This window comes from Heloderma suspectum, chromosome 12 (genome assembly GCF_057233095.1).
Source record: "Heloderma suspectum isolate Gila_16-S chromosome 12, 16-S_ref, whole genome shotgun sequence".
In the NCBI taxonomy this organism is placed as follows: Eukaryota; Metazoa; Chordata; class Lepidosauria; order Squamata; family Helodermatidae; genus Heloderma; species Heloderma suspectum.
The window spans coordinates 31,606,676-31,634,632 of record NC_139469.1 but is presented as its reverse complement, the minus strand read 5'-3'; the positions used below and the strand labels follow the sequence as shown (position 1 = coordinate 31,634,632).

The window sequence follows — 27,957 nt, the reverse complement described above, 5'->3', positions numbered from 1 at the left end:
AACTGGACAGACATGGGCGAATTTAATTCAGGTGACCATCATATCTACTATTGTGGGCAAGAATCCCTTAGAAGAAATGGAGTAGCAGTCATAGTCAACAAAAGGGTGGGAAAAGCAGTACTGGGGTACAATCTTAAAAATGATAGAATGATCTCAGTACGAATCCAAGGCAAACCATTCAACATCACAGTAATTCAAGTCTATGCCCCAACCACTGAGGCTGAAGAAGCTGAGGTTGATCGGTTCTATGAAGACCTACAACACCTTCTAGAACTAACACCCAAAAAAGATGTCCTCTTCATCATAGGGGATTGGAATGCTAAAGTAGGAAGTCAAGAAATCACTGGGATAACAGGCAGGCATGGCCTTGGTGTACAAAATGAAGCAGGACAAAAGCTAATAGAGTTTTGCCAAGAGAACATGCTGATCATAGCAAACACTCTTTTCCAACAGCACAAGAGGCGACTCTACACATGGACGTCACCAGATGGTCAATATCGAAATCAGATTGATTATGTCCTTTGCAACCAAAGATGGAGAAGCTCCATACAGTCAGTAAAAACAAGACCTGGAGCTGACTGTGGCTCAGATCATGAGCTGCTTCTTGCAAAATTTCGGCTGAAATTGAAGAACGTCGGGAAAACCACTAAACCGTTCAGGTATGACCTAAATCATATCCCTGATGAATATACAGTGGAGGTGAGGAATGGATTTCAGGGATTAGACCTGATAGACAGAGTGCCTGAGGAACTATGGACGGAGGTCCGTAACATTGTTCAGGAGGCAGCAACTCAATCCATCCCAAAGAAAAAGAAATGCAAGAAAGCCAAGTGGCTGTCTGATGAGGCTTTACAAGTAGCTCACGAAAGAAGGGAAGCGAAAAGCAAGGGAGAAAGGGGAAGATATACCCAACTGAATGCAGAGTTCCAGAGAATAGCAAGGAGAGACAAGAAGGCCTTCTTAAATGAACAATGCAAAGAAATCGAGGAAAACAACAGAATGGGAAAGACTAGAGATCTCTTCAAGAAAATTGGAGATCTCAAGGGAACGTTTTGTGCAAAGACGGGCATGATAAAGGACAAAGAAGGCAGGGACCTAACAGAAGCAGATGAGATTAAGAAGAGGTGGCAAGAATACACAGAAGAATTATACAGGAAAGATCTGAATGTCCCTGATAGCCATGATAGTGCGGTCACTGAACTTGAGCCGGACATCCTAGAGAGTGAAGTCAAGGGGGCCTTAGGAAGCATTAGTAACAACAAAGCTAGTGGAGATGACAGTATTCCAGCCGAGCTATTTAAAATCCTAAAAGATGATGCTGTTAAAGTGCTGCATTCAATATGCCAACAAATCTGGAACACTCAACAGTGGCCACAAGACTGGAAAAGGTCAGTTTACATTCCAATTCCAAAGAAGGGCAACGCCAAAGAGTGTTCATACTACCGTACAATTGCGCTCATTTCACATGCCAGCAAGGTGATGCTCAAAATCCTACAAGCTAGGCTTCAGCAGTATGCGAACCGAGAACTACCGGAAGTACAAGCTGGGTTTAGAAGAGGCAGAGGAACTAGAGATCAAATCGCCAACATTCGCTGCATCATGGAGAAAGCAAGAGAATTCCAGAAAAACGTCTATTTCTGCTTCATTGACTACGCTAAAGCCTTTGATTGTGTGGATCACAACAAACTGTGGCAAATTCTGAAAGTGATGGGAGTACCAGACCACCTTACCTGTCTCCTGAGAAACCTGTACGAGGGTCAAGAAGCAACAGTAAGAACCAGACATGGAACAACCGATTGGTTCAAAATTGGGAAAGGAGTACGACAAGGCTGCATATTGTCACCCTGCTTATTTAACTTATATGCAGAGTACATCATGAGAAATGCCGGGTTGGATGAATCAGAGGTCGGAATTAAGATTGCTGGGAGAATTATCAACAACCTCCGATATGCAGACGATACCACCCTAATGGCAGAAAGCGAAGAGGATCTCAAGAGCCTCTTGTTGAGGGTGAAAGAGGAGAGTGCAAAAGCTGGTTTGAAACTCAACATTAAAAAAACGAAGATCATGGCATCTGGCCCCATCACTTCCTGGCATATAGAAGGGGAAGAAATGGAAGCAGTGACAGATTTTACTTTCTTGGGCTCCAAGATCACCGCAGACGGTGACTGTAGCCATGAAATTAAAAGACGCTTGCTCCTTGGGAGGAAAGCTATGGCCAACCTAGACAGCATAGTAAGAAGCAGAGACATCACCTTGCCAACAAAGGTCCGTCTAACCAAAGCTATGGTTTTCCCAGTAGTAATGTATGGCTGTGAGAGCTGGACTATAAGGAAGGCCGAGCGCCGAAGAATTGATGCTTTTGAACTGTGGTGCTGGAGAAGACTCTTACGAGTCCCCTGGACTGCAAGGAGGTCAAATCAGTCCATCCTAAAGGAAATCAACCCTGAGTGCTCATTGGAAGGACAGATAATGAAGCTGAAGCTCCAATATTTTGGCCACCTAATGCGAAGAGAAAACTCCCTGGAAAAGGCCCTGATGCTGGGAAAGACTGAAGGCCAAAGGAGAAGGGGACGGCAGAGGATGAGATGGCTAGATAGCATCACGGATGCAATGAATATGAACTTGAGCACGCTCCGGGAGAGAGCGCAGGACAGGAAGGCCTGGCGTGCTATGGTCCATGGGGTCACGAAGAGTCGGACACGACTGAACGACTGAACAACAACCACAACAACTCTGTACACCACCACATTGAAGTTGAAAGGAAACACACCCAGATGGGAGTGAAGTCAGGACTTTCAGCTGTAATTCAAGGGGTTTGACAAAAGTGGGGCACTAACCATTCAGGAAGGACAGCCAGTGGCATACACACACCCCCATCATTGGTGGCTCATAAGTAATGGAACAAATGGCTGACAAGCAGCTGCATGGCCAGGTGTGGCCTGTTTCCTGGGCACCCCATGACCAATCAAGCAGAGGAAAGGCCTGGAGGTGGTTCTGAGTGTTACATTTGCATTTGGTAGCTGTTCACTCGAACTTCCAACATGAGGTCCAAAGAGGTGTCCATGCGAGTGAAGCAGACCATCATTAGGCTGAGGAAACAAAATAAACCCATCAGAGAGATAGCAAAAACATTGGGAGTGGCCAACACAACAGTCTGGAACATCCTGAAAAAGAAGGAATTAACTGGCAAGCTCAGCAACAGCAAAAGGCCTGGAAGACCATGGAAGACAACTCAAGTGGATGACCGCAGAATTCTGCTCATGGTGAAGGGGAACCCTTTCACGACATCTAGTCAGGTCAAGAATGCTCTTGTGGAGGTAGGCATGTCATTGTCAACATCTACAGTCAAGAGACAGCTTTATGAATGTAAATACAGAGGCTTCACAACAAGGTGCAAACCACTGGTAACACTCAAGAAAAGACAGGCCAGATTAGCCTTTGCCAGCAAACACCTAAAAAGCCTGCCCAGTTCTGGAATGAGATTCTTTGGACTGATGAAACCAAGATTAACTTGTACCAGAATGATGGGAAGAGAAAAGTATGGAGAAGGAAAGGAACAGATCATGATCCAAAGCATACTACATCATCTGTCAAATATGGTGGAGACAGCGTTATGGCATGGGCATGTATGGCTGCCAATGGAGCTGGGTCACTGGTGTTTATTGATGACCTGACTGCTGATAAAAGCAGCAGGATGAATTCTGAAGCGTATAGGGCTATACTTTCTGCTCAGATTCAGCCGAATGCTGCCAAACTGATAGGATGCCGCTTCATATTGCAGATGGATAATGACCCAAAACATACAGCAAAAGCTACCCAAGAGTTTCTCCAGGCAAAGAAGTGGGATGTTCTTCAATGGCCAAGTCAGTCACCTGATCTCCACTCAATAGAGCATGCTTTTCACTTACTGAAGACAGCACTGAGGACAGAAAGACCCACAAACAAGCAGCAGCTGAAGGCAGCTGCAGTAAAGGCCTGGCAAAGCATCTCGAGGGAGGAAACTCAGCATTGGGTCATGTCCATGGGTTCCAGACTTCAGGCAGTCATTGACTGCAGAGGATTTTCATCCAGGTATTAAAGGCGATCCTTAAGTTTGAAATGATGTTGGTTTGTTCCATTACTTATGAGCCACCAACGATGGGTGTGTGTATATGCCACTGGCTGTCCTTCCTGAATGGTTGGTGCCCCACTTTTGTCAAACCCCTTGAATGAAGGTCCTGACTTCACTCCCATCTGGGTGTGTTTCCTTTCAACTTCAATGTGGTGGTGTACAGAGGCCACCTGCCAAAACAGTTATCCTTGTTCCAATATTTCTGGCCCTGACTGTATTTACTGTATCGGTTTTGTTTGGAATTGTTCCATTTTATTGTTTTTATGATTCTTCTGTAAATTGCCCTGGGCGCTCATTGGATGGAAGGGCAATTCAGAAATACATTAAATAACTAGGTGTTCCCTTTAGAGCAAAAAGACTTTTAAGTTTTGTGTGGCTTTCTAGCATTCCCGATAAATCTCTTGAGAAGTTTGCGTTCATACAAAAACTGTCTTTGTTAAAATGATGTGAATCCCCACGTGTTTAAATTTAATCTCATTATGCCTTTGTTAGCAGTTCTGTTCTTTCCTTGGTATTACTATACTGGCAAAACAATCAGAATTTAGATGTCAACCAGACAGAAAAGCTGTGATCTGGCAGGTGTGTCTACAGGGCCATTTTCTCCCATATGAATTGGCCTGTCCAAGATGATCAGTGTGGCCCTCACCTTCAGAAGTTAGGTGTGCAGCTCCTTGAAAGAAGATTTTTTTTCTGTAGTGGTGCCCAAAGTCTGGAATATTCTCCTTAGGCATGTTTTCTGGCACCTTCACTGCTATCTTTTTGGTGCCAAAATCCATGCTGGCTTTTTAGAATCTTTTGAAATTGGTTTTAAAGCTACTGTTTTTATTTTGCTGCTTGTTTGCCATTTTCTTTTGTAGTTTTTATTCTTTATGCTTATTATGTCTTCATGTGCATTTGTCAAAAAGTGGGACATGAATCCTGTAAATAACTAACCAGTATTAGGGTCTGAAAACAAGAAAAATAGATCCTGCCAGGTTCCACACATCACCCAGCAGGTTCCACCCTGGCTTCACTCCTAACCTACCAGAGTCCACATTTGGTGTGTCGCAGTATTTCTGAAATCAAGTTAGCAACTCTAATCACAATTGTCCTCCCCTAAATAGTATTGACACTGGGGCTGTGCATTTGCCTCAGTTGAGGCATACATCTGAGGCAAATATCCCCACTTTACAGACATTTGAACTGACCTAGACTGTGAAATGCCTCAGTCCCAAGGCAAAGCAGGCTGGCTCCAAGGTTTTCGGAAGCGCCTCAAGGGTGGGTTTTGTGTGTGCGTGCCTACTTTGATACATCTTTGTCTCTCTCTTAAGCAACTCCAAGCGCTCTATAAATGGAAAATGCCAGAGAGGAGGTGGAGGCAGAAGAGGGAGTATGTGCTTAGCTTTGTGACTGATAGCTCCAGCTTCCTACCAAGGCTCTTCTTTTTTACTTCCAATCATCACGCTTTTGGGAGGGATGTAGAAGGAACTTATCAGAAGCTGTTTCTTTGCTCTTTGCAAGCTGACTGGCTGCATTAGCAGTAGTAGCGGCTTCCAAGAATGGCTTGAGAACCATGGTTAATTGGGAGGTGCTACGCCACTGCTGCCTGTTCAGTGAGTGGCTGACACCGAACTCCCTGACCCTGGCCATCTCGTGAATGACTTTCTGAGGGTGTTCAGATGAACAGGGTGTTCAGACATTGTGGCTTCTCCCCTACAGCATGTCCTGGGAGGGGGGAGGGGAGAAGCCACAATGGCTTCTCCCCCCCCCCCCGCCCCGATCATCCAAACCCAGACTCTGTTGCTTGGTTATTTATTTATTTATTGCATTTATACCCCGCCTTTCTCCCTCTCGCAAGGAACTCAAGGCGGCTTACATTATCCTCCTCCTCACCGTTGTATCCTCACAACAACCCTGTGAGGTAGGTTGGGCTGAGAGTCTGTGACTGGCCCAAAGTCACCCAGTGAGCTTCCATGGCCAAGTGGGGACTAGAACCCAGATCTCCCGGCTCCCAGTCCGTCACTCTCACCACTACACTACACTGGTTAGCCTCTTGAGCATCAAGCATCTGGAGTTCCACCAAGTTCCCACATCCTGAATCAAGCTCTGCCCTCCACATCCCTTCCAGCATTTTCTGCATGGCTGCCCAATGCGGGGAGGGCAGGCCACCTCCTTCTTGCTAAGGAGGTGTGGGACAGCAGCTTATACCAGAGGCCACAATCTCCATCAGGCAGGTAGGACCAAGAAGTGGGGTTGTAAGGGAGGAGGGCATCTGCCACCCCATCGCATGCTACTGCACTAGGAAGGAAAGAGTAAAGTATACCTTAAACCCCGACTGTTCTTAAAATAAAGCCATAGTGATGAGCTGGGTAAGAAGGATTCCAACTCCCTCTTTGCCTGAAATTGTAGGTGGCTGGAGCTGAAGGCTTCACAAGCAAGGGAGGATTCCCAGTAGTGCTTGGTGCACACTATAACGTGTATATAACAGTCACACAACGAAGAGCAGACACAGAGTCTTGCCCATTGACCAACGTTCCAAGCAAATGGGTGTTTTTGATGCCTCTGCACACATCTCCCTCCATCCTAATCAGCTTTGTGCTTCCTCTGACTTTGCTGCAAACTGAACAGAAAACAAAATAGTTCCTTTTTTTGAAGTCTAAAATACTGTTTTTCATTCATAACCTCATAATCTCTGCAGTGATTTGTCTGAAATGTGGCTGGTGTCAAGGGTCAGCAAGGTTGGACTCCTGCTGAGGGCCTACCCCTCAGCAAGGGCCCACTGATAAAAGGCCCTTGGAGCTGACCTTCCTCTTCACCACCGCAATCTGCTTGTTCACCTGCCTCTCAGGCCCAGACAACAGTGCTGGAGGAGATGCCGCTGCCCGCGTCTTCACTGCCAAGCAAGCAAGGGGTGGCAATGATGAGAAAGGGGATGAGGAGCAAGAGCAGCTGGGGAGAAAGCAGACCCCATGAAGGAGGGGCCCATGGGGGGGGGGTCTTTTCCAAAGGCCCTCAGCAACCTGGAGGGCCATCTTCATCCCCTCAGAAGGGGCTGCTATGCCTGCAAATCCAATTCTGCCAAAAAATATCAAAAAGTCATAGGTATTTGCTGATTTCCCCGTGACAATCAGTGGGAAAGGCACGCGAGGATTTGGGAGCAAGGTGACCCTCCACCTCGGATGCCATGCAGAGCACGCTGTCGTTCGAAGCTCTGAGCTGAGCTGGCTGCCTATCCAAGGCAGTGAGGCAGGTTCGGGGGTATCTTTTCTATACACAGCCCTAATCCAGTTTTATGAACTTTTATAAGACTGGATTACAAATGGAGGGGTCAGTCCAGAGTAATTTGGAGTCAGGCACTAACTTAAGTTTGGACCTTCAGGGAACTCTACCAACTTCCTGACGTGGAAATCCTCTTCCCTTTCACAGTCCCCTCAACCTCCCCACCCTTAGCCCTTCCCTGCTACCTGTGCCCCACATGTGCCCTCGTTTTCATCTCCCCGTCCCTGTTGTTCTCCTTCTAACAACCCTTCCTGACCAGCTCCCCAAACAAGACCCTCCCCACCGTTTGCCTGATGTCTTCCTTCTCTTATCCCTGCCGCCAATGGTCTCTTTCACGCTAGCCTTTACGCCCCCTCAAACCATTTGGCATCCTGAGGAGACCCCACTGCCACAATAGGGCTCCTCCTTACAATTCCTCTCTCTCTCTCTCCCCAATACACACACGTAGACCTGCCTTCCCCCACCACCAGGCCCCTTCCCCCACCCAGCACCAGACCATTCCTGGCTCAGCACCAGATCCTTCCCCCATTTTCTCCTCTTTACCTCCCCGCCTTTCACATCCCCCTCAGCCCCTCCACCTTCCAGCTCCCCTGAATATGCCCCTTCCCATTCCTTCCTACTCTCGCCTCCCCCACAGGTCCCCCTCATTTCCATCTTTTAGCCCCTCCTCCCACATTGCCCCCAGCTAACCAGTCACCCCCACATTCCCCGTACAACCCCTACCATTTCTTCCTACTCCCCCATTTATCTTTTTACCCCTCCTCTCACATTACCCCCATACACCCCTCATTCCCTGTAACCCCTTACCATTCCTCCCTACTCCCCCCTTTCCATCTCTCTTTACCCCCTCCTCCCACATTCCCCTCAGCCCACCAACTACCCGTCAATCCCCCCACCCCAGCACACCACTTGCCATTTCTTCCTACTCCCCCATTTATCTTTTTACCCCTCCTCTCACATTACCCCCATACACCCCTCATTCCCTGTAACCCCCTACCATTCCTCCCTACTCCCCCCTTTCCATCTCTCTTTACCCCCTCCTCCCACATTCCCCTCAGCCCACCAACTACCCGTCAACCCCCCCACCCCAGCACACCACTTGCCATTTCTTCCTACTCCCCCATTTATTTTTACCCCTCCTCTCACAATACCCCCATACACCCCTCATTCCCTGTAACCCCCTACCATTCCTCCCTACTTTCGCCTCCCCCACAGGTCCCCCTCATTTCCACCTTTTAGCCCCTCCTCCCACATTCCCCCCAGCTAACCAGTTACCCCTACATTCCCTGTAACCCCCTACCATTCCTCCCTACTTCCCCCTTTTCATCTCTCTTTACCCCCTCCTCCCACATTCCCCTCAGCCCACCAACTACCCGTCAACCCCCCCACCCCAGCACACCACTTGCCATTTCTTCCTACTCCCCCATTTATCTTTTTACCCCTCCTCTCACAATACCCCCATACACCCCTCATTCCCTGTAACCCCCTACCATTCCTCCCTACTTTCGCCTCCCCCACAGGTCCCCCTCATTTCCACCTTTTAGCCCCTCCTCCCACATTCCCCCCAGCTAACCAGTTACCCCTACATTCCCTGTAACCCCCTACCATTCCTCCCTACTTCCCCCTTTTCATCTCTCTTTACCCCCTCCTCCCACATTCCCCTCAGCCCACCAACTACCCGTCAACCCCCCCACCCCAGCACACCACTTGCCATTTCTTCCTACTCCCCCATTTATCTTTTTACCCCTCCTCTCACAATACCCCCATACACCCCTCATTCCCTGTAACCCCCTACCATTCCTCCCTACTTTCGCCTCCCCCACAGGTCCCCCTCATTTCCACCTTTTAGCCCCTCCTCCCACATTCCCCCCAGCTAACCAGTTACCCCTACATTCCCTGTAACCCCCTACCATTCCTCCCTACTCCCCCCTTTCCATCTCTCTTTGCCCCCTCCTCCCACATTCCCCTCAGCCCACCAACTACCCCTCAATCCCCCCACCCCAGTACAGCCCTGCCATACCTTCCCACATTCCCCCCATTCCCATTCCCCCCCTCCCGGCACCCACTCCATTCCCCCCCTCTCTCCATAGCCCTCCCCCTCTCAGCTAGCCCCTCCCCCGCTCCTCCACTCCCCCCCGCGACCCGCCCCACAGGCCCCGCGCGCGCGCGCACGCACACGCCGGCCCGCCCGCCCCCCGCCCGGCTCCTCCCCTCCGCTGTGGCGGCGGCAGCGGTTGCTGTACCCGGGGCGGCCGCGGCGCTGCTGGCTCGCGGGCTCCGTCGCTTCCTCCTCCCTTCCTCTCCGGCCCTCCCTCAGTCTCTCCGCCGCCGCCGCCGCCGCCGCCTCCTCCTGGCCGGCCGCTGCAGGCCGGCGAGCCGGGGAGCGCAGCGAGGCCCGAGGCCGCCGCCGCCGCCCTCGCCGCCGCGACTCGGGCTGCCCCCGTCCATGCGGATGTGACACTTCGCGGCCGCCATTTTGAGAGCAGGAGACGCAGGCCCGAGCCGCCCGCCCGCCCCGGCGGCCGCGCTGCCCGCCCGCCCGCCTCGCTGGAGCCGGCCCAGGCCAGGGGGAGCCGCCGCCGCCGCCGCCGGGCCTCGCCGGCCGCCGCCGGCCGGCGCTGAGCCGGAGCGCCGGGACTTGGCCTGCAGCAGCAGCAGCCGCCCTGAGGCAAGCGCGGCCCCGTCCCGTCCCGTCCCCTCCCTGCGCCCGCGCCGCCCGCCCGCCTGCCCCCGCCGCCATTGGGCGCATAGCCAGTAAATACGTGCGCGTCTCGCTGCCTCCCCCGGCGGCCGCCCGCTCCCTGCCCGCCGCCGCCGCCGCCGGAGCCCCGCCGCCCGAAGCTCAGCCCCCGCCCGACCAGGCCGCCTCCCCGCCTCCTGGGCCTCCCCGGCGCGGCCGCCAGCCTCTCCTCCTCCTCCAGCGCGCCTCGCCGCCGCCGCCGCCGCCGCCTCTCCCCGCAGCCCAGGCCCAGGCCGCCGAGCCCGAGCGCCCGCAGCCGCCGCCCGACATGAACCACCACCAGCAGCCGCCGCAGAAGCCCGGGGAGCAGCAGCTGAGCGAGCCCGAGGACATGGAGATGGAAGGTAGCCCGGCGCCGGCGGGGCGGGGGGCGGGGGCGCTTCCGCGGGGGCCCCCCGCACGCAGCTGCGCCCCGGGTTCGTCGCCCCCTCTCGCATGGCATGCCCCGGCCCCCCTCGCCGCAGCCCTCCCGCCCCCCCAATTTCCACTTGCCCTCGCAACCCCCTGCACGCTTTCCCCAGCCGTGGACTTCGTCTAATGGATGCCGCAGTTTCGCTCCCCCCCCCAAAAAAAAGAAATCCTGGTACTTTGCGGCCACCAATTCTCTAGCGCCCCCCGTTTCGTTTTGCACACACTAGTTTGCTGTTGCCATCCCCCCCCCCGCTTTTCTCTTTGTAAGTTAACCTTTGTTGGGCCAACCCTTCTCCTGTCCTTGCTCATCCTGATGCTTTTCGCCCCGTCCATAGGCTGTCCTGCTATCCCGCCCCCACTCTATAGTCCCGCATGCTGTTTGCGTTATCCCACTTTCTTTTGCTTGTTTCTAGCGTGAACCTTAAAGCTGTTCCTCCAGCTTTTTGTATGTTGTCACTTACCACTTAACTTTGCGAGGCCTACATCTTTTCCTCGTTGTTGTTTCCCCTCCTGTAGCCTGTTTCTGCTCCCAACTTTGTGGTTTTCCTTCTCCCTTCCATTGTAACTAGTCTTTAACTTCACTCATCTCAACTTGGGAGGCATTTCAGCCTCTTTTGCTTTTCAACCCTGCAGTTGCCTCATCATTGAGTTACTTCACGATGTATGTTCCTCCACCCTGGTCAAACCCATTAAATCTCCATGCCTGAACTTTATCATCATTCCAGCCTCTTTCTTACCTGTGTAACCCCCCCCCCCAAAAAAAAAAACACACCCCTGGCTTTTTGCTCAATTGCATGTTCAGGAGGCTTTAACACTCTATTTTTAGGAAAACTGAGAAATAAAATAACCCCACCACACTATGTGGCTTTCTTGATTTTTGCATGCTACACCTAGTGCCCTCTCCTAACTTTTGCAGTTTTCATTATACTCTGTACTTCCAGTCATATCTCTATTCTACAATTCCCCCATACTTTAAATACCATTCTCTTGATCTTCCTAATCTTTAGTTGTTCCAGTTTTGCACTTTCCCCATCCCCAGCAATCCTTTCAGCATCTCCCCCCCACCCCCCTGCAAATAAACCCTTCCCTGAATCCTCTATTATCTTGCAAAACAATCCCCATTATCCTCCTCCTCCGGGGCACGTATCTCAGTTCTGTGTCTCCATCTTCTGCTGATGGTCTTGGGTGGGCCAGATGCAGTGGGCACTTTCTCTGTTTAACTCTTTGCCTTTAAGGCCATGGATTGGAAGCTCATTTCTGCCCCTCTCCCCCCACTCCCCCAAAACCTCCATGCCATATGTGGTTTTACTTGTAGAATAAGGAGCGGGCACCCCGCCCTCTTGGAAGGGCCTCAGTAGTCGTGCTGCGCATCCCAGCACCCATCCTGCCAAGTCACTTGGAAAGACCTTTGGGGAAACCCGAGTTTTGTCTTCCCCCCACCCCGAAGAGCCGCTTTTATTTGGCCCTTTTGTATACTGGGAGGCCGAAGTTTAAAAGTTTTAGGCGGCTGGGGTGGTGGTGGTGGGGGGGCTTCGCGTGTTTTCCAGGCCGGGAGTGCGTGTGCCTGTATCGGTGCGAGCGGGTTTGGCGGTCGCGGGGCGGGGCGGTGTCACGGAGGCTTTGTAAATAAGGAAGAGGGGTGTGTCTCCCATTGAAGAAAGCGGGGAGGGGGAGGCGTCGCCCCCTGAAAAATGGACGGGGCTGGCTTCTCTTTAGTGAAAGTTGGGCGCGCTCTCCTACCAGAGAGCCTTGAAGTGGGCATCGTGAGCTAAGCATCTTTCTGTAGAGCTGGAGGCGGCGAGCGCTTCGGGGTCCCCATCGCGTCGTTGCAGGGATCCGAGAGCTGGCAGTATTTGTATTGGTGCTGGGGAGGAGGGTGTCTGTTGCAACGGGCGGGGGCGGCCTCGATAGTGCCCTTTTCTTGGGGGCAGGTCTCTCAGGAATGGTGCTCCCCCCCCTCCGCTCGGCGGTTTTTTTTGTTTTGCTTTTAAACCCTCCAGCCCCCTTCCATTGTATCGTGCACGCAGCCAGCCACGCGAGATGCTCGCCATTTTTAATTGGGGCACTGCTCTGCTCGTACTAGGGGTTATTTACAGAGAATGCATCGGCCTTTGGGGCGGGGAGTCGCTGGCGATGTGGGCTGAATCCTAGCTGTGTGTAATGCTCTTAAATAGTCACCAGGGCACTGACCCTGCTCAGTCATCCTGGGGTGGGGGAGGGAGAAAACACTGCCAAGGAAGATGCTCTAGACCTTGCAGCCTTTTAGTGTGGGCTTTCTTTTACATCTGATTTTGCTACAGGAGGACAACGTGATAAAAGTTTTATTCTGTGTCAGTGCCCTCATAGGAAGAATTGGGTCTTAAAACCCAGCTTCCTCTCTCAGTATATTTATTTATTTTTATTTATTTATTCATTTCATTTCTATACCGCCCAATAGCCGAAGCTCTATATATTGTCTAATAACAGGGTTGTAGACTTTGGAGATCAGAAAATCAAAAGCATCCCTGCAAAAAGGTAATAGGTGATAAAGGGGTTGCTATCCTTAAGAATATTTAGGTAAGTTTAGGTCTTTATAGTTAGGTAAATCTAAGCTGTAAAATGTGGAGTGATGGGTTAATAAAGAACTTAGATGTCTGTCATTCCCTTTTGATGCTTATTGATAAGAATTAGGATGCTTCTTAAATGTGGAACTCTTATATGTAGATAAAATTCGGCTTGCCCTTATGTGTAGATGAAATTAGTTGCTAATAATAATAATAATTCCATGTTCTATTATTTCATGCCATGCTGTATCATTAAATGCTGCTTAGCACTGAGGTGGTAAATCAGTGCCAGGGTTGTACCGTTTCAGACGTCAGGTGGCTCTCACATGATAGAATTTTCTATCACATAGAAAACCAGCATGTGAGGGGGAAGGTTTGTCTGTGCTATGATAGTTGTTTACATTTGGGCAGTGTTTTCATACTGAGTATTCTATCATGTAAGCCTCACCAGCCATCCAAAATGGTACAACCCAGACACAGGCTTAGCACCTTGTTGAAAATAGGCCTACATTACTTTGTGGCAAGATGAGATAGATGTATGAAGCGTATTGATGAAAGAGGTGTTCATACCTATTTGTATCAAGGCACAGAATCAGAATATGTAATCTAGTTCTCTACATTAACTAACAAAAGAATTAGCTGAACTTTGGTGGATCATTCTCCTTTCCTCTTTCTACTTAAGAATTGAGCATCTTGAAATGTGAAGACCTGGTTCACTTCGTGATAACTAAAAAGTTCAGTGCATCTTGCAGAATCAAGACTGATACTTAGGTACAGGTGTCAGTTTGATCTTGCCCTGTGTTTGCTAGACCTGTGCCCTCCTCTTAGTCCTGGCATTTTCAGTACAGTAAAATATCAGAAGTTTGTTCTGGTTTCCTTAGTACCTGTTCTTATATGCACTGTTTGCCCCAAATTAATTAAACATTATATCTTAATTTCATTTAAATGTTACTTAATGTTTTGGTCACATGAGATACCAGATGGATGTGTCCATGTGTTTTTGTAACATTGTTGAATTGAGTTTTCATATCATGTAATAAAGAAAATAAATAAAAAATCTTCCTCCACGTAGAAAACAAAAATGATTCTTTTAAATTATTTTTCCAATAATTTCCTAAATTAAACTTAAGAACATAAGAAAAACCATGCTAAATCAGACCAAAGGCCTGTCTAGGAGGAGAACCATGTAAACCGCTGTGGGTTCCTTGCAAGAGGAAAAATGGTTGTATATAAATATTACATAAATAAAAACCTACTCCAGCATTCTGTTCTCACAGTGGCCAACCAGCTGCCCGTTGGAAGCCCACAAGAGTGCAGTCACACCCTCCTGCTTGTATTCCCCAGCAACTTGTATAGCATACCTCTAATACTCGAGGTAATATATAGCTATCGTGATAAATAGCCATTAACAGCTTGATCCTCAGTGAATGTGTCTAATCCCCTTTTAAAGCTATCCAAGTTGGTGGCCATCACTACATCTTGTAGTAGCAAATTCCATGATTTAACTATGGACTGTGTGAAGTAGTACTTCTCTCTGTCCTGAATCTCCCACCATTCAGTTTCATGGGATGAGCCCAGGTTCTCGTATTATGAACCTTCTTTGTAGACCTCTTTTATGTCTTTCCATACTCACCTTTTTTCGAACCTAAATGCTGTCAGACATTGTAAACATTCCTCATAGGGGAGCCCCTTCATCATTTTCGTTGCCCTTTTCTGCACCTTTTCCAACTCTACAATATCCTTTTGGAGGTGTGGTGACCAGAACTGTATCTAGTATTCTATGTGTGGTTGCACCATACATGAAAACTTGCCTGTTTCCATGGCACAGTGTACTGTTAAAATGATCCTTCCAGTATAACTCTTGCTCCCATCTGCTGATATGTGAAATTAGACCTTTTTTGCTTGTCTTCCATTACTGATATTGGAATACTCTTTGAGATGTTTCCAAGAAATCCCAGTGTCTAGTCCAGCTTTCCCCAACCTGGGTTTCTCCAGATATTTTGGCGTACAACTCCCATCGTCTCTGAACACGGACCATGGTGGCTGGTGGAAGTTGTAGTCCAAAACATCTGGAAGAACCTGGGTTGGGGAAGGCAGGGCTAGCCTAATGCAGCAAGTAGCACACTTGTTATTTGTAAATGACTGTGCTGAACAAGGCTCGACCCGCAATCAAACTGCAGAAGAAAAGGTAAAATTTGAAAATGGTAGTCACTGCATGAGTAAGTTCCTAAATGGCATATTAATAATGCAGTCTCCTAAATGTGGCCACCAGGAAATTTGGAATTGGCCACAGAGGAAGAGTGAGGCAAATGGAAAGAAGAGAGGTGAAAAGTGGAAAGGCAACAATGGTTGGCTTTGCACGTGGAGCAAAAGTATCACTGATCGGGCAGGCACATGTCCCCTGCGTGGGTGGAGTTGGGGCAGGAGGGACCAGGGTGGCCTTCTCTGCAAAAATTTCCAGGATTGCTTCCCTTCCCCTGTTGCTGTACAAGTACAGTGGTGTTTGCACCATTGGCTTTTCTAGAGGAAGACAGGAAGGAAACATTTTTATGGATGGGGACATGTCTGCAACCATCATGCATGCTCTATTGCTGCAGCCATATTAGAAATCACCTTGAGAACTATTTCTATAATGATGGAAAGTAATCTGTTTAATCGGTGAATTGTATACACAGTGTTCTAGCACCTGTGGTGAAGTCTTTGGTCACTTTATTTTAGTACAGTATATATTTTAATACATTGTGGAAACAAACCTATTTTGGTCTCAGAGTACATTGCCTTTTAAAACACGCTACAGTGAAAATAGCAAATAGTTTCAATATTCCACATACAGCTTGAATTTCAGTAGGTAGCTGTAGTAGTTGATATCGCATCAGCCATACATATATAGTGTTCTAAAAAGAATGGAAAGACAGATCCCTGCCTGACAGGGCTTATAGTCTGGACATAAGCACAAGGGAGACAACAGAGAAAGGGGAAGAAAATGGAGGCAGAGGTAAACAAGGGAAGACGATGCAATTATTTCAGTTACATATATATATACACACACACGCACACACTTAGGGTTAGTTATAGCAAGGTATCTAGGTTAGGGTTTTTTTGTGAAAGCTTTTGTGAAGCCTTTCACAAAAAAAGTAAGTTTTGAGGAGGAATTTGAAGGAGGTAGGCAGTGGCTTTACATTCCAGCAATATATGACAGCCAGAGAGAGGGGCTGGAATTGTTTGAGGAAGCAGAAAACCTGCAAATAGTTGAGGGTGGTGGTGCTGGACAGGTGAAGGTCGCATGCAGGGATGTGATGGGGTATAAAAGCAGAGAAATAAGTGGGAGGCATGGCCATTAAGAGTTGTGAAGGGAAAGGTGAGAGAAGCTGGTCAGGATCTGTGAGTAAGCAAGAACCCAGTGGTAGGGATTTAAGGAGTCAGAGTGACAGAGAATAATTTTAGCAGTGGAGTATTGGATAGAGGTGAGGAGACCAAGACAACAGAAAACAAAGGAGAAGATTGCACTGAACAAGATGAGAGATGTCCACAGAGTAGACCAAAGGTTTTGCAGAGGTGTCAGAGAGGGGGTTGATATTCTTTGCAGTGTTGGAAAGGGAGAAATGACACCATCAAAAATGGGGGTGGGGGATAAAGGAGAGATAGGGGCAAAGGGAAAACTAAGGCTTTGTGCCTGTTCAGCAGGATGGAGGTGGGGTCAGTGGATAAGGAGAGTGTACCAGGAGAGGAGGGCCTGGGATGAAAAATTTGACCTTGGACATATTGACGTTGAGGATGATGATAATCAAGCATCCTCACAGAAATATCAGAGGTGTGCTTGGATGGAGGGAGAAACCTTGGAGTGGGGGTGGGAGAATGCGTGCTGGGTATCATCTTCTGGGTAGTACTGAAAGTCACTGGATGTGACAAGGTCACCCTGGGATAGTGTGTAGGAAGAGAATAGCAGAGGGGCAGGACCAAAGCCCTGAGTAATCCCAATGGAGAGAGGGAAAGCAGAGGAAGAGCTTCCCCTGTGGCAGTCATTGGGAACATGTGGCCCTCCAGATGTTGGACTGCAACTCCTATCAGCTCTAACCATCACCTAGCCAATGGTGAGGGATGATGGGAGTTGTAGTCAAACATCTGGAGGGCCACACAAGTTCGCTATGCCTGCCCTGTGGTGGTAATGAAAGAGCAATTAGTCAGGTAGTCACACAGAACCATCTGTGTTATCTGTCAGAATTAGTCACACAGAACCATCTGAGGAGAGAATTGCAAAGATGTGGGGCAAAATGGGAGTCAAGCAAGAGAGAGTTTTTAACTGTATCAAAGTTAGCAGGGAGGTCAAGGAGGATAAGGACTGAGCGGAGTGCTTTGGGTTTGTTATTGAGATCATTGGAGAATTTTGTGAGGGTAGTTGCAATAGACTGCTGAGGGCTTCAACTGTGAAATAGTGCTGATGACATTTGGGAGTTCTTGTAGGAGCACCAGACAAAGGATATGATTGGAATAGAACCTCTTGGTATATTAAACCTTCAGAATAAGTAAGAATGCTGACAACATTTGCCTTCATATAATATTCCAACCCAGGCTGATGAGGATCAGTTTTATTTCTATCAGATACCTTCTCTCCCACATTGCATTGAGCATGCTTTTCTTTTCGGTGTTGATGTTCTTGTTTGTAGACTCTGGTGTTGCCCTCAATCATTTATAAGTCAATTCCTTGATTGCATCTATTCTTAATTCCTTGCTATTTCTTAGTAAAATTCACTTTAAAAAATCAAATAAATTAGTTTTTGATTTGGCAATTTGCTTTTGCAACATAGCAAAATAGCACATGACCACAAAACATCATAGTTATTCAGAAGAAATATACAGAACAATGATTCAATGTTGAACTTATAACATTAGCTAATGGTTTCGAATGAAACTCTAGACTTTGTAGCCTTTGTATCAATGAGAGGCAAAATTTGCTTTCATAAGAGTGGCGAGTTCAGTTAATTGTGAAGAATTCAGTATGAGCAGTTCATGTTGTGACGGGAGCAAAGTTTTCAACTGCAAAACAGTCCAAGTCACTCAGGGTTGGGGCCGGGGGGAGCCTTTCAGTTGCTACAGCCAGTTAGAGGTGTGTATGAGAGCAAGTTAACAAAAGAATAATCTCATATTGTACTTTCATGGGTTCAGAAACTCCCTGCTGGTTGTGAGAAGCAAGGCACAACTTTGACTGCTGAGAGCCATTTAGGAGAAGGAGTTTCTCTGAGAAAAAGCAGTTTGCATGACTGCATTTCAACTATGAGTTGACTTTTTTGGTTGTGATTAGCTGTGTGAATTCTCAAAGTGAATCTCCTTCATATATATGTTGATTGCAGTTCTCTGATTTCTGACTACCTGCATTTTGAAGGCCTACCAGCTTGTAGTAAGTCTGCCTGTCAACCCATGTATGTCTGGAAGATGCCTGACCCTTCACAAGTCATATCTCCATACCAAAGCAAGCAAAATCATAGTCCACAAATAAGAAAACATAATTGGAAAATGTATTGTTTTTAGTTTTGTCTCTCTTTTAATCTGGTTTATTGAAATAGTTACTGCTGGTTTTGCTTGTTTTATGGTTTTAAAAATGGTTTTAAGTTGTTTTTGTTTTAGGTGTTGCATTTTTGGTGTCCTTGTGGCAGAAATGCAGTTAATACATTTTATAAATAACTGAAGACATTTAAACAAATTAAGAAACTTTACTTTCAGGATTCTCTGTAGTTTGTTTTAATGCTTGAGGGGACTGACTTAGAATTATTGAGGCAGTGGGGGAAGATATCTGTTTATACAAAGGAGTCTGTGCAAGGCTTTTTTCTTCTTCCTTTCTTTCTGGAAACCTTTCTTCCTGCCATTAGTGCCACAAAAAGGATATGGCACTTGAGAAGCGTAAGTGCTGTGAATTTTCATGTGCTTCTTCCATGCAGTGGGAAGTCAGTAAAGAGAGGTGTAATGGTAAGTTGACATCATGTCAGTCGTTAGTTCAGAAGTGATTAATAAATATATCAAATAAAACAAGGCTCAAACTAATCAGTCTTGTGACTGACTAGGCATTTCACACACAATTGTTCTGATGTTGATCATCATAGTGACATACAAGATTTCTCATGGGAGGGATTTTGGTCTACTTAACTGATAAATCATTCCAATGAGAATAATCAGAATCTACTGGTAGTCATATAATCTCCACTGTGTCAGTGATGAAAAGATCTCTTGATAGAGCTAGGATGGTGGTATGTATTTAAAGGATAGTGGTATGTATTTAAGGTAGTACACACTACTTTCCCAAATTAAATTGCCATTGGTAGTTTAGAATTGGGTGCCAAGGCACAGTGGCCTAGTTTACCATAGTTTAGAATTATGTGTACAAGTATTGGGCTCTTTTGCTCTTCTCTCCTCTGGAGTGGACACAAGGAAGAAATTTGAAGCACCAGCTTCCATTTTTAACTAACCGCCATTTTTAACACTAATCAGGCAAACTTTGGTTAGTGTTAGCTATGTTAATTGAAACAATCCAAGATCCTTAACAACAGTTTGAAATTGGCTTGCTTCAGTAAACTGTAGTTAACTCTAACCACAGTTCATCTGGGTTCAGACTGGGGTCAGTGGAAAAGGGAAGCAAATGCTTCCAACCTCCTTGTCTGTGACTATGCCAGAGGAGGAGCTGGGAACCCACAAGCCCAATTCTCATGCTCATAACTTAAACTATGGCTTAGTGTTAAGTGCAAACACATCATAGCTGCCTGTGGAGTTGTCACTGGAAGTCATGGTGACTTGTCACTGCCAAGCCTCAACTGTTCACATCTGTGATTCTTTTCAGGACGAGCCACTAGAGATGAGAGGATTGGTGTTTCATTCAGTGGGGCTGGTGGCTCTGATGTCAGTGGGGCTGTGAATCCCCACTGAGGAGAAGGCTGTTAATGGCTACTAGTCCTGATGGCTATATGCTACCTCTAGTAGAGGTAGTGTCAAGGGCTCCTTGGAGGCTTCTCTCAGTCTAATCCAGTAGCCAAGTCCAGACACAGACAAAGGAATTCGTTTCAAAGCTTTATTCTTCTTTTACAACTTAACAACTATACTGATTACAACTAGATCTGAGCAGCACAGTACCTATGCCCTAAGTTGGAACAGTTGGTCCCCGTTTGAAAGGGAATTACTGGCAGACCCCTGAACTTAAGGACTAGGGAGAGTCCCTCCCCTTTTCCCTTGGATCCTCTGGGCGCAGCCGTTGTTTGCGCGCCAACCTGGCACTACGCCTTCTTTCCGTGCCCTCCATCTGGCGCCGCTCTCTGCATCTTCGTCGCGCATCCACCAAGTCTGCTATCTGTGCTTGGTCACTCCCTGGACTGCTAACTAAATTAGGAATGCTGGTGGGAGGAATCTCCGTCAGCTGTTGGTCCTGGGAAAGAGGAGCGCGCTCCTCTCCCAGGAGCGACTCCTCTTCCTCAGAATCAGAACTACTCTGGGATTCTATGGGCTCAGTGTCCACCCTGACAGGTAGATAGCCAACAGGGGCATGGGGCTATCCAGTGTATTTCACTGAGTGTCACGTGTACAACTATCTGCCTCCTGGACAGATGTTGTGACTGTGCCCTCTGTGCAACATGATCTTTGCTGTCAGGGAACCAGTTCATTCCCTTGAGACTGAGGTAGCTGACCTGGAGAGAGGCAGAGAGGTTGGTGAGTGGAAGCCTTTGGGGACATGATAGCTGTGTTCCACTCTCAGGATGACAGCACCTCTGTCATGGAGAATGAGGGTCTCTGGGAAAGAAGGTGTCATTCCAAGGAAGAGGAGAATAATCCCTTAGAAAAGACTAGTAAGGTGGGTTTTCTGGTAAATTTTGAATTGGAAAATTTCCCCATGAAAATTAGGATAACTTGCATAGGATAATTTGCATCAGAAAATTTTCAGGTTATCAGAATTTTCCGATAGTCTAATTTAACATGCTTATTTTACTTGTATTTAATAAATAACAAAGCTTTAAAAAGTACCCCCTGTTATTTTTTTCCCCAATACACTGAAGTATTTGACCTGAAATATTTGATGGGAAAAGTTAAAGCACACATGTGTTTTAAATGTTATATAGACTTTTTATTGGAATATTTGTAAAAATCAATACAATAGCATGTATTTCCCTTACATTGTTTAAATTTAAGGGGGAAAACAAAAGTATTGAAAACAGTTGATAGACTAATACATTTTAGCAAAGAACTGTGTATGATATATTGACAGCCACTCATCTATTTCTACAGAGTTCTGCTTTCTTTCACTGAAGTTATTGGGCTCTTTCAGTTTGGCTATCACTGCTTATTAGTTCCATCTCACTCTGAGACATATGTGTATTCTCTCACATACTTGCTAGGATAATCACCTGAAAAAACATTAATTACAATTTTGAAACTGTCAAGATTTACTAATATTGTATTTGTAGTTGGCATCCATTCATTGTTACTAATGGACTTGAAATGGAATTTTTTCCTTGTAAAAATAAAGTTATGGAAAATTTTCTGTTTTGGAACATTCCCCCCCCCTCCCCCAAATCACTGGAAGGGACTCATTCTTTGGTGCATCTTTGGAGATGAACTGCTACCTTCCTGAGCAAAGGAAGGCAGTGGGCTCCTTGTATTGGGCGATTCACTCACTAGAGACATAGACAGCAGGATTTGTGAGGGGCTTCTAGGCTGCATGGTGATTTGCCTGCCTGGTGCGAAGGTTGCAGTTGTTAAGTGTTGTCTAAATAGCATGGTAGATAGTCCTGGAGTAGAGACAGCAGCTGTGGTATGTGTCAGCCATGTGGAGAAAAGTAGTCATGGGAGCCCGGACACAACATTTAGGTTGCTTGGTAGGAGAGTGAAAGCCAGGACCTCAAAGGTAGCTTTCTGTGAAATGCTACCTGTTTCATGTACAGGGCCAGCTAGACAGGAAAGCTGAAGGTTCTCAGTGTGTGGATGAGATGGAGGCATAGGGAGAGTGGGGTTTCAATTTGTTAGGCACCGGAACACATTTTGTGACAAGCTGGGCACTTCAAAAGGGATGGGCACTTCACATGAAAAAGAGGCCAGAGCAGTTTTTATTTTATTTTACAATTTTTTTGTAAACCACCTTGGTTGGGTTCAGAAAGGTGGTATAGAAATACAGTCAATCAGTAAAAGAAACAAATTAACCCCTGGGGAAAGCCAGCAGGAACTGGGGAGCGTCTGATTCAAGATGCATCATCCTTTGGGTATGAGCGTGAATATGTTTTTGATTGCTCAGGTGGGGAGGGCCACAGTGCATAGGTGTTTCTCTGCTAATGCCAGAAGCCTCCAAGCCAAGATGGGGGAGTTGGAGTGCTTGGTTTTAAAGGAGAGCATAAATACAGTGGGCAGAACAGAAACCTGGTGGAATGGAGAGAACCAGTGGGATTTGGTAATCTCTGGATATAAACTCTATAGGAAGGGCAGGGAAGGGTGTACTAGGGCTAGTGTCGTCCTATACATCAAAGAGGGAATATGTCAAACTAGGAACTTCAAAAGAGACAGACTTCTCTACAGAATTAATGTGGGTGACAATATCAGGTCTCAAAAGTAACATTACCGGGGACATACTATTGTCTCCCTTACCAAAATGTTCAGGGAGACCTTGAGATGGAAAATGAAATCAGTGAGACATCGAAAAGAGAAAGTGTTGCAGGAATGGGTGACTTCAATACCCTCACATAGATTGGATAAATGCACATTCCAGTCATGACAAAGAGGTAACCTATTTAAATAACCTAAAGAACTGTGCCTTAGAATGTTCATGGAACAGGCCAGAGGGGAGGTGACCCTGGACTTAATTCTAAACTGTGCCCAGAACTAGTCCAAAATGTAAGTGCTGCTGAACTGATTGGGAGCAATGACCACAATGCTATCAAATTGATTTTTTTATGAAAGTGGGAAATTGCCAAGGAACTCTAACACAGTCACATTTGACTTCAAAAGAGGAAACTTTTAAAAAATGAGGGGATTGGTAAAAAGGAAGCTGAAAAGAAATGTCATATAGAAGCTCAGCTTGATTGTATATTGCAGTTCAGGAAGGGTAAGAATAAGTTCAAGAGGTCACCAGCACTAATGAGCAGCGTCAAGGAAGCTATTAGAGAAAAGAAGGCTTCCTTCAGAAAATGGAAGTTTTGCCCAAATGAGGAGAACAAAAAGGAATACAAACTTTCACAAAGGAAATGCAAGCAGACAATAAGAGATGCAAAAAAGCATTTTGAGGAGCATATCACTAACAACATAAAGGCTAACAATAAAGAATTCTTTAACTATATCAGAATAATTGATACCAGCTAGGGAGGCAGTTGGACCATTGAATGACAAGGGAGTTGAAGGAGTACTAAAGGAGGATAAGAAGATTACAGAGAAGCAAAATGAATTATTTGTGTCTGTCTTCACTGCAGAAGACTCCTAGGAAGATACCTATTTATTTATGTATTTATTGCATTTATACCCCACCTTTTTTCCTCTTGCAAGAAACCCAAGGCGGCTTACATTATCCTCCTCCTCTCCATTTTATCCTCACAACAACAACCCTGTGAGGTGGGTTGGGCTGAGAGTGTGTGACTGGCCCAAAGTCACCCAGTGAGCTTCCATGGCCAAGTGGGGACTAGAACCCAGATCTCCCAGCTCGTAGTCCAACACTCTTGCCACTACACCACACTGGCCTGAATGTGCCTGTGCCTGAATGCCTGAACTGATATTTTCAAGAACTTTATCTGAGGAACTGAGGCAAATAGTGATGATGAAATGAAGTTCAAGACCTTTCTGACCAGTTGAAAACACACAAATCACCAGGTCCAGATGGTATTTGGCTGAGAGCTCTTAAATAACTTGATGAATGTGAAATTGCTGATCTTCTAACAAGAATATGTAAGATATCCCTAAGATCGATCGGCCTCTGTAGGACTGGAAAGTGGCCAATGTAGCACTAATTTTAAAAAAGGTATTGGTAGTGGTGGTGGCAGGGATCCAGGAAATTACAGGCTGGTTAGCTTAACTCTTGTTCCAGGTAAATTGGTGGAAAGTGTTCTTAAAGATAAAATTACCAAGCATAGGACAAAACCTGCTGAAGAAGAATCAGCATGGCTTCTACGAAGGTAAGTCCTTTCTCACTGACCTTTTACTTCTTTTATAGTGTCAGCAAGCATGTGGATAGGGGTGATCTGGTGGGCATTGTTTACTTGGACCTCCGAAGGGCTTTTGACATAGTCCCTCACCAAAGATGCTTGAGCTAATTTAGCAGACATGGGATAACATGAGAGGTCCTCTTATGGATTAGTAACTGGTTAAAGAACAGAAAGCAGATAGTAGGGATTAATGGTTGGTTCTCCCAATGAAAGGATGCAAAGCAGTTCCACCTACCCAGGGAGTTGTATTGGGACCAGTGCTTTTAAGCTTGTTCATAAATGATCAGGAGTTGGGGGTAAACAACGAGATGGCCAGGTTTGCTGATGACACCCAATTACCTAGGATGGTGCAACAAAAGGGGACAGTACAGAGTTTCAAGAGGATCTTCAAATTGGGGAATGAGCATTAAAATGGCAAATGCAGTTGGGTGTAAGCAAGTGAAAAGTGATGCATGTTGAGCCAAAAGATGTGAACTTCATATATACATTGGTGGGGTCTGAGCTTGCAGTGACTGACCAGCAAACAGACCTTGGTGTTGTGGTGGATAGTTCAAGGAAAATATCCACCCAATATGCGGCTGCTGTGAAAATGGCAGATTTCATGTTGGGAATCATTAAGAAAGGATTTGAAAATACAACTGCCAGTATCATAATGCTTTTATTCAAATTTGTGTTTCAACTATATTTGGAATATTGAGTACATTTCTGGTAACCGCACCTCATAAAAGGAGATTGTAGAATGGGAGAAGGTGCAGTAAAAGTCAACCAAAATAATGAAGGTGCCGAAGCACAAGCCCAGTGAGGAAAGATTACAACCTTTGAGTCTTTTTAACTTAGAAAAGCGGGGGCGGGGGGGAGAGTGGAACATGGTAGTGTCCTGTCTATCTTGTTTCAAGTTTCCCTGGAGATGTGATTTGAAGCAGTTGCATTTAGTAGAAGGTTGTGGCAGAGTCAAGTCTGGCTATGTAGGATGGCAAGGCAAGATCAGACCAAGCAGGGTCTGGAGCTCACTTAGGAACTGTTGTCTCAGCAAAATGCAGAGGTCTTCTGAGGCTTTATGAAGGCTGGCTGATCTGGGCCTTCTGTTAACTACATTCCCACTGAGGAGCTGTCTGTCTTTTGCTTGATAATACAGCCACTGGCTCCTCTGGAGTGTGGGTGGTGAGGACTGCATGGGGGCACCCTCTGAGTCCAAAGAATCCTTTGGCCTGGAAGGTCCTGGGGTAAGAAACGATTGCTCATTGGGAAATGCTTCCCATACCTCAGAATCCTTCTCTGAGCTGGGGGGATCATGGCCAGAGAACATGACAGATAGAGGTGTATTGAATTATGCATGATGTGGAGAAAATGGATAGGGAGATGTTTTTCTCCCTCATTACTGTAGAACCTAGGGTCAATGAATGAATGGTGGGAGATTCAGGACAGATAAAAGGAAGTCGTACTAAACACAGCACATAGTTAAATGATGGAATTCAGTACTACAAGAGGTTGGCCACTAATATGGTTAGTTTAAAAGCAGGTAGACAAATTCATGGAGGATCAGGCTATCAATGGCCTTTAGTCATAATGGCTATATATTACCTCCAGCACTGGAGGCTGTGTGCTTCTCAGTTCCAGTTGCTGGGACACATGAGCTGGAGAACGTCGTTACCCTATTCATTCATTCATTCATTCATTCATTCATTTCATTTCTATACTGCCCAATAGCCGAAGCTCTCTGGGTGGTTCACAAAAATTAAAACCAAACAGCACACAATAAAACAATTTAAAATATAAAGAACATTAAAACCACAATATAACAATACAACCACAATAAAACCTAGCAGCAGTGCAGGAGTTTAAAATACATATTTAAAACAGCAAAGCTAAAAGTTTAGAAAGCTAAAATGCTAAAATGCCTGGGAAAATAAAAAGGTCTTCATCTGACGCCGAAAGGAATACAATGTAGGTGCCAGGCGAACCTCACTAGGGAGCTCATTCCAGAGCTGGGGTGCCCCAGCAGAAAAAGCCCTCCTCCTAGTAGCCACCCGCCTCACTTCCTTTGGCAGGGATTCATGGAGAAGGGCCGCTGATGATGATCTTAAGATCTGGGCAGGCACATATGGGAGGAGGCGATCCTTCAGATAACCTGGCCCCAAGCCGTTAAGGGCTTTAAATGTTAATACCAGCACTTTGAATCTGGCTTGGAAATGGACTGGCAGCCAGTGCAGCTGGAAAAGTACTGGCGTAATATGAGCTCGCAGGCCAGTCCCTGTTAACAATCTTGCTGCCCTATTTTGGACCAGCTGAAGTTTCCGGACCATTTTCAAAGGCAGCCCCACATATGACGCATTGCAGTAATCCAGACGAGAAGTTATCAGAGCATGCATAACTGTAGCTAGGCTATCTCTGTCCAGATAAGGGCGTAGTTGGTATACCAGCCTAAGCTGATAAAAAGTGCTCCGTGCCATTGAGTTCACCTGTGCCTCAAGTGACAGTTCTGGATCTAAGAGCACGCCAAAACTACGAACCTGATCCTTTAGGGGGAGTGCAACCCCCTCCAGAACAGGTTGAATATCACCTAGCTGGGCAGATGAACCACCCACTAACAGTACCTCTGTCTTCTCTGGATTGAGTTTCATTTTATTAGCCCTCATCCAGTCCATTACCGTGCTCAGGCACTGATTCAGAACAGCCACTGCCCCACCTGGTTTTGATGAGAAAGAGAGGTAGAGCTGGGTGTCATCCACATATTGATGGTGCCTCACTCTACACCTCCGGATAACCTCCCCCAACGGTTTCATGTAGATGTTAAACAGCATGGGGGATAAAATAGAGCCCTGTGGGACCCCATGGCATAGTTGCCATGGCACAGAGCAATAATCCCCCAGCACCACCTTCTGGAATTGGCCATCCAAGTAGGTGTGGAACCACTGTAGTGCAGTGTCTCGAACTCCCAATCCAGACAACCTATCCTATTTTATTTAATCAATCAGTCAGTCAGTTAATTGCCCATCTTGCCGGTCACCTGGCCACTCTGGGCGATGTACAATAATACAACAGTTTAAAACAATAAAATTCCACATTAAAACATTGTATTTCTAAAAATATCCTAACCCACCCAACCCCAACCCACTGCCTGAACAACCACTGAACTCATGTCCTGCTTGTGAGCTTCCCACAGGCAGCTGGTCGGCAACTGTGGGAAGCAGGATGCTGGACTAGATAGGCCTTTGGTCTGATCTAGGATGGCTGCTTTTGTGTACTTGGGGAGCAGGGAAAAGCGGGGGGGGGGAGAGAGAGAGAGAATATGGTGCGTGAGACAAATCACTCAGCCTTAAGTTTGGGAAGTGAATGAGCATTGTGGAAAGGCCAAATTACTTCCACCCTTTTTCTCTGGGAAATATTTGAGGTGTGTCCCTTTATGCTTGGGTTTAGCAATGTACTGTTTGGAAATAATTTATTGTAATCTAGTAACTTAGTTCATACTGAGATGTTATTGGATGGATGCGCACACCAGGTTTTTGTGGAGAACTTGTTTTCTTGAGGCTGGCTTAACTTAGTTGAGTACAGGTACTTATCCTGATAAAGTTGTGCTGCCTACCTAAACTCCAGTAGTTAAACCAGTTCAGCCAGTACTTCTTAAATGACACAACAGGATGTTTGAAAGTGGCAGTGGAGGTGTGGAGCCAGGAGTAAACTAGTGATGAGCTCCAACTTGTCCCTACTCTCAAATAGTTATTAATATGGATAATGTCA

The 27,957-nt window shown here is 46.5% G+C and overlaps 1 protein-coding gene across 3 annotated transcripts in view; it reads left to right on the top strand.

Annotated features, from left to right (window-relative positions):
• The first annotated feature begins 9,866 nt into the window (after positions 1–9,866).
• USP7 (ubiquitin specific peptidase 7) overlaps positions 9,867–27,957 on the top strand; it is a 99,775-nt gene continuing 81,684 nt past the window's right edge. Inside the window, exon 1 of one of the 3 annotated variants that reach the window (XM_084818920.1) lies at positions 9,867–10,456. In XM_084818920.1, coding sequence (XP_084675046.1) covers positions 10,381–10,456 — 76 coding nt within the window. In that variant the 5' untranslated portion in view covers positions 9,867–10,380. The remainder of the gene's footprint in view (positions 10,457–27,957) is intronic. The other 2 variants (XM_084818919.1, XM_084818921.1) reach the window with 2 other exon arrangements.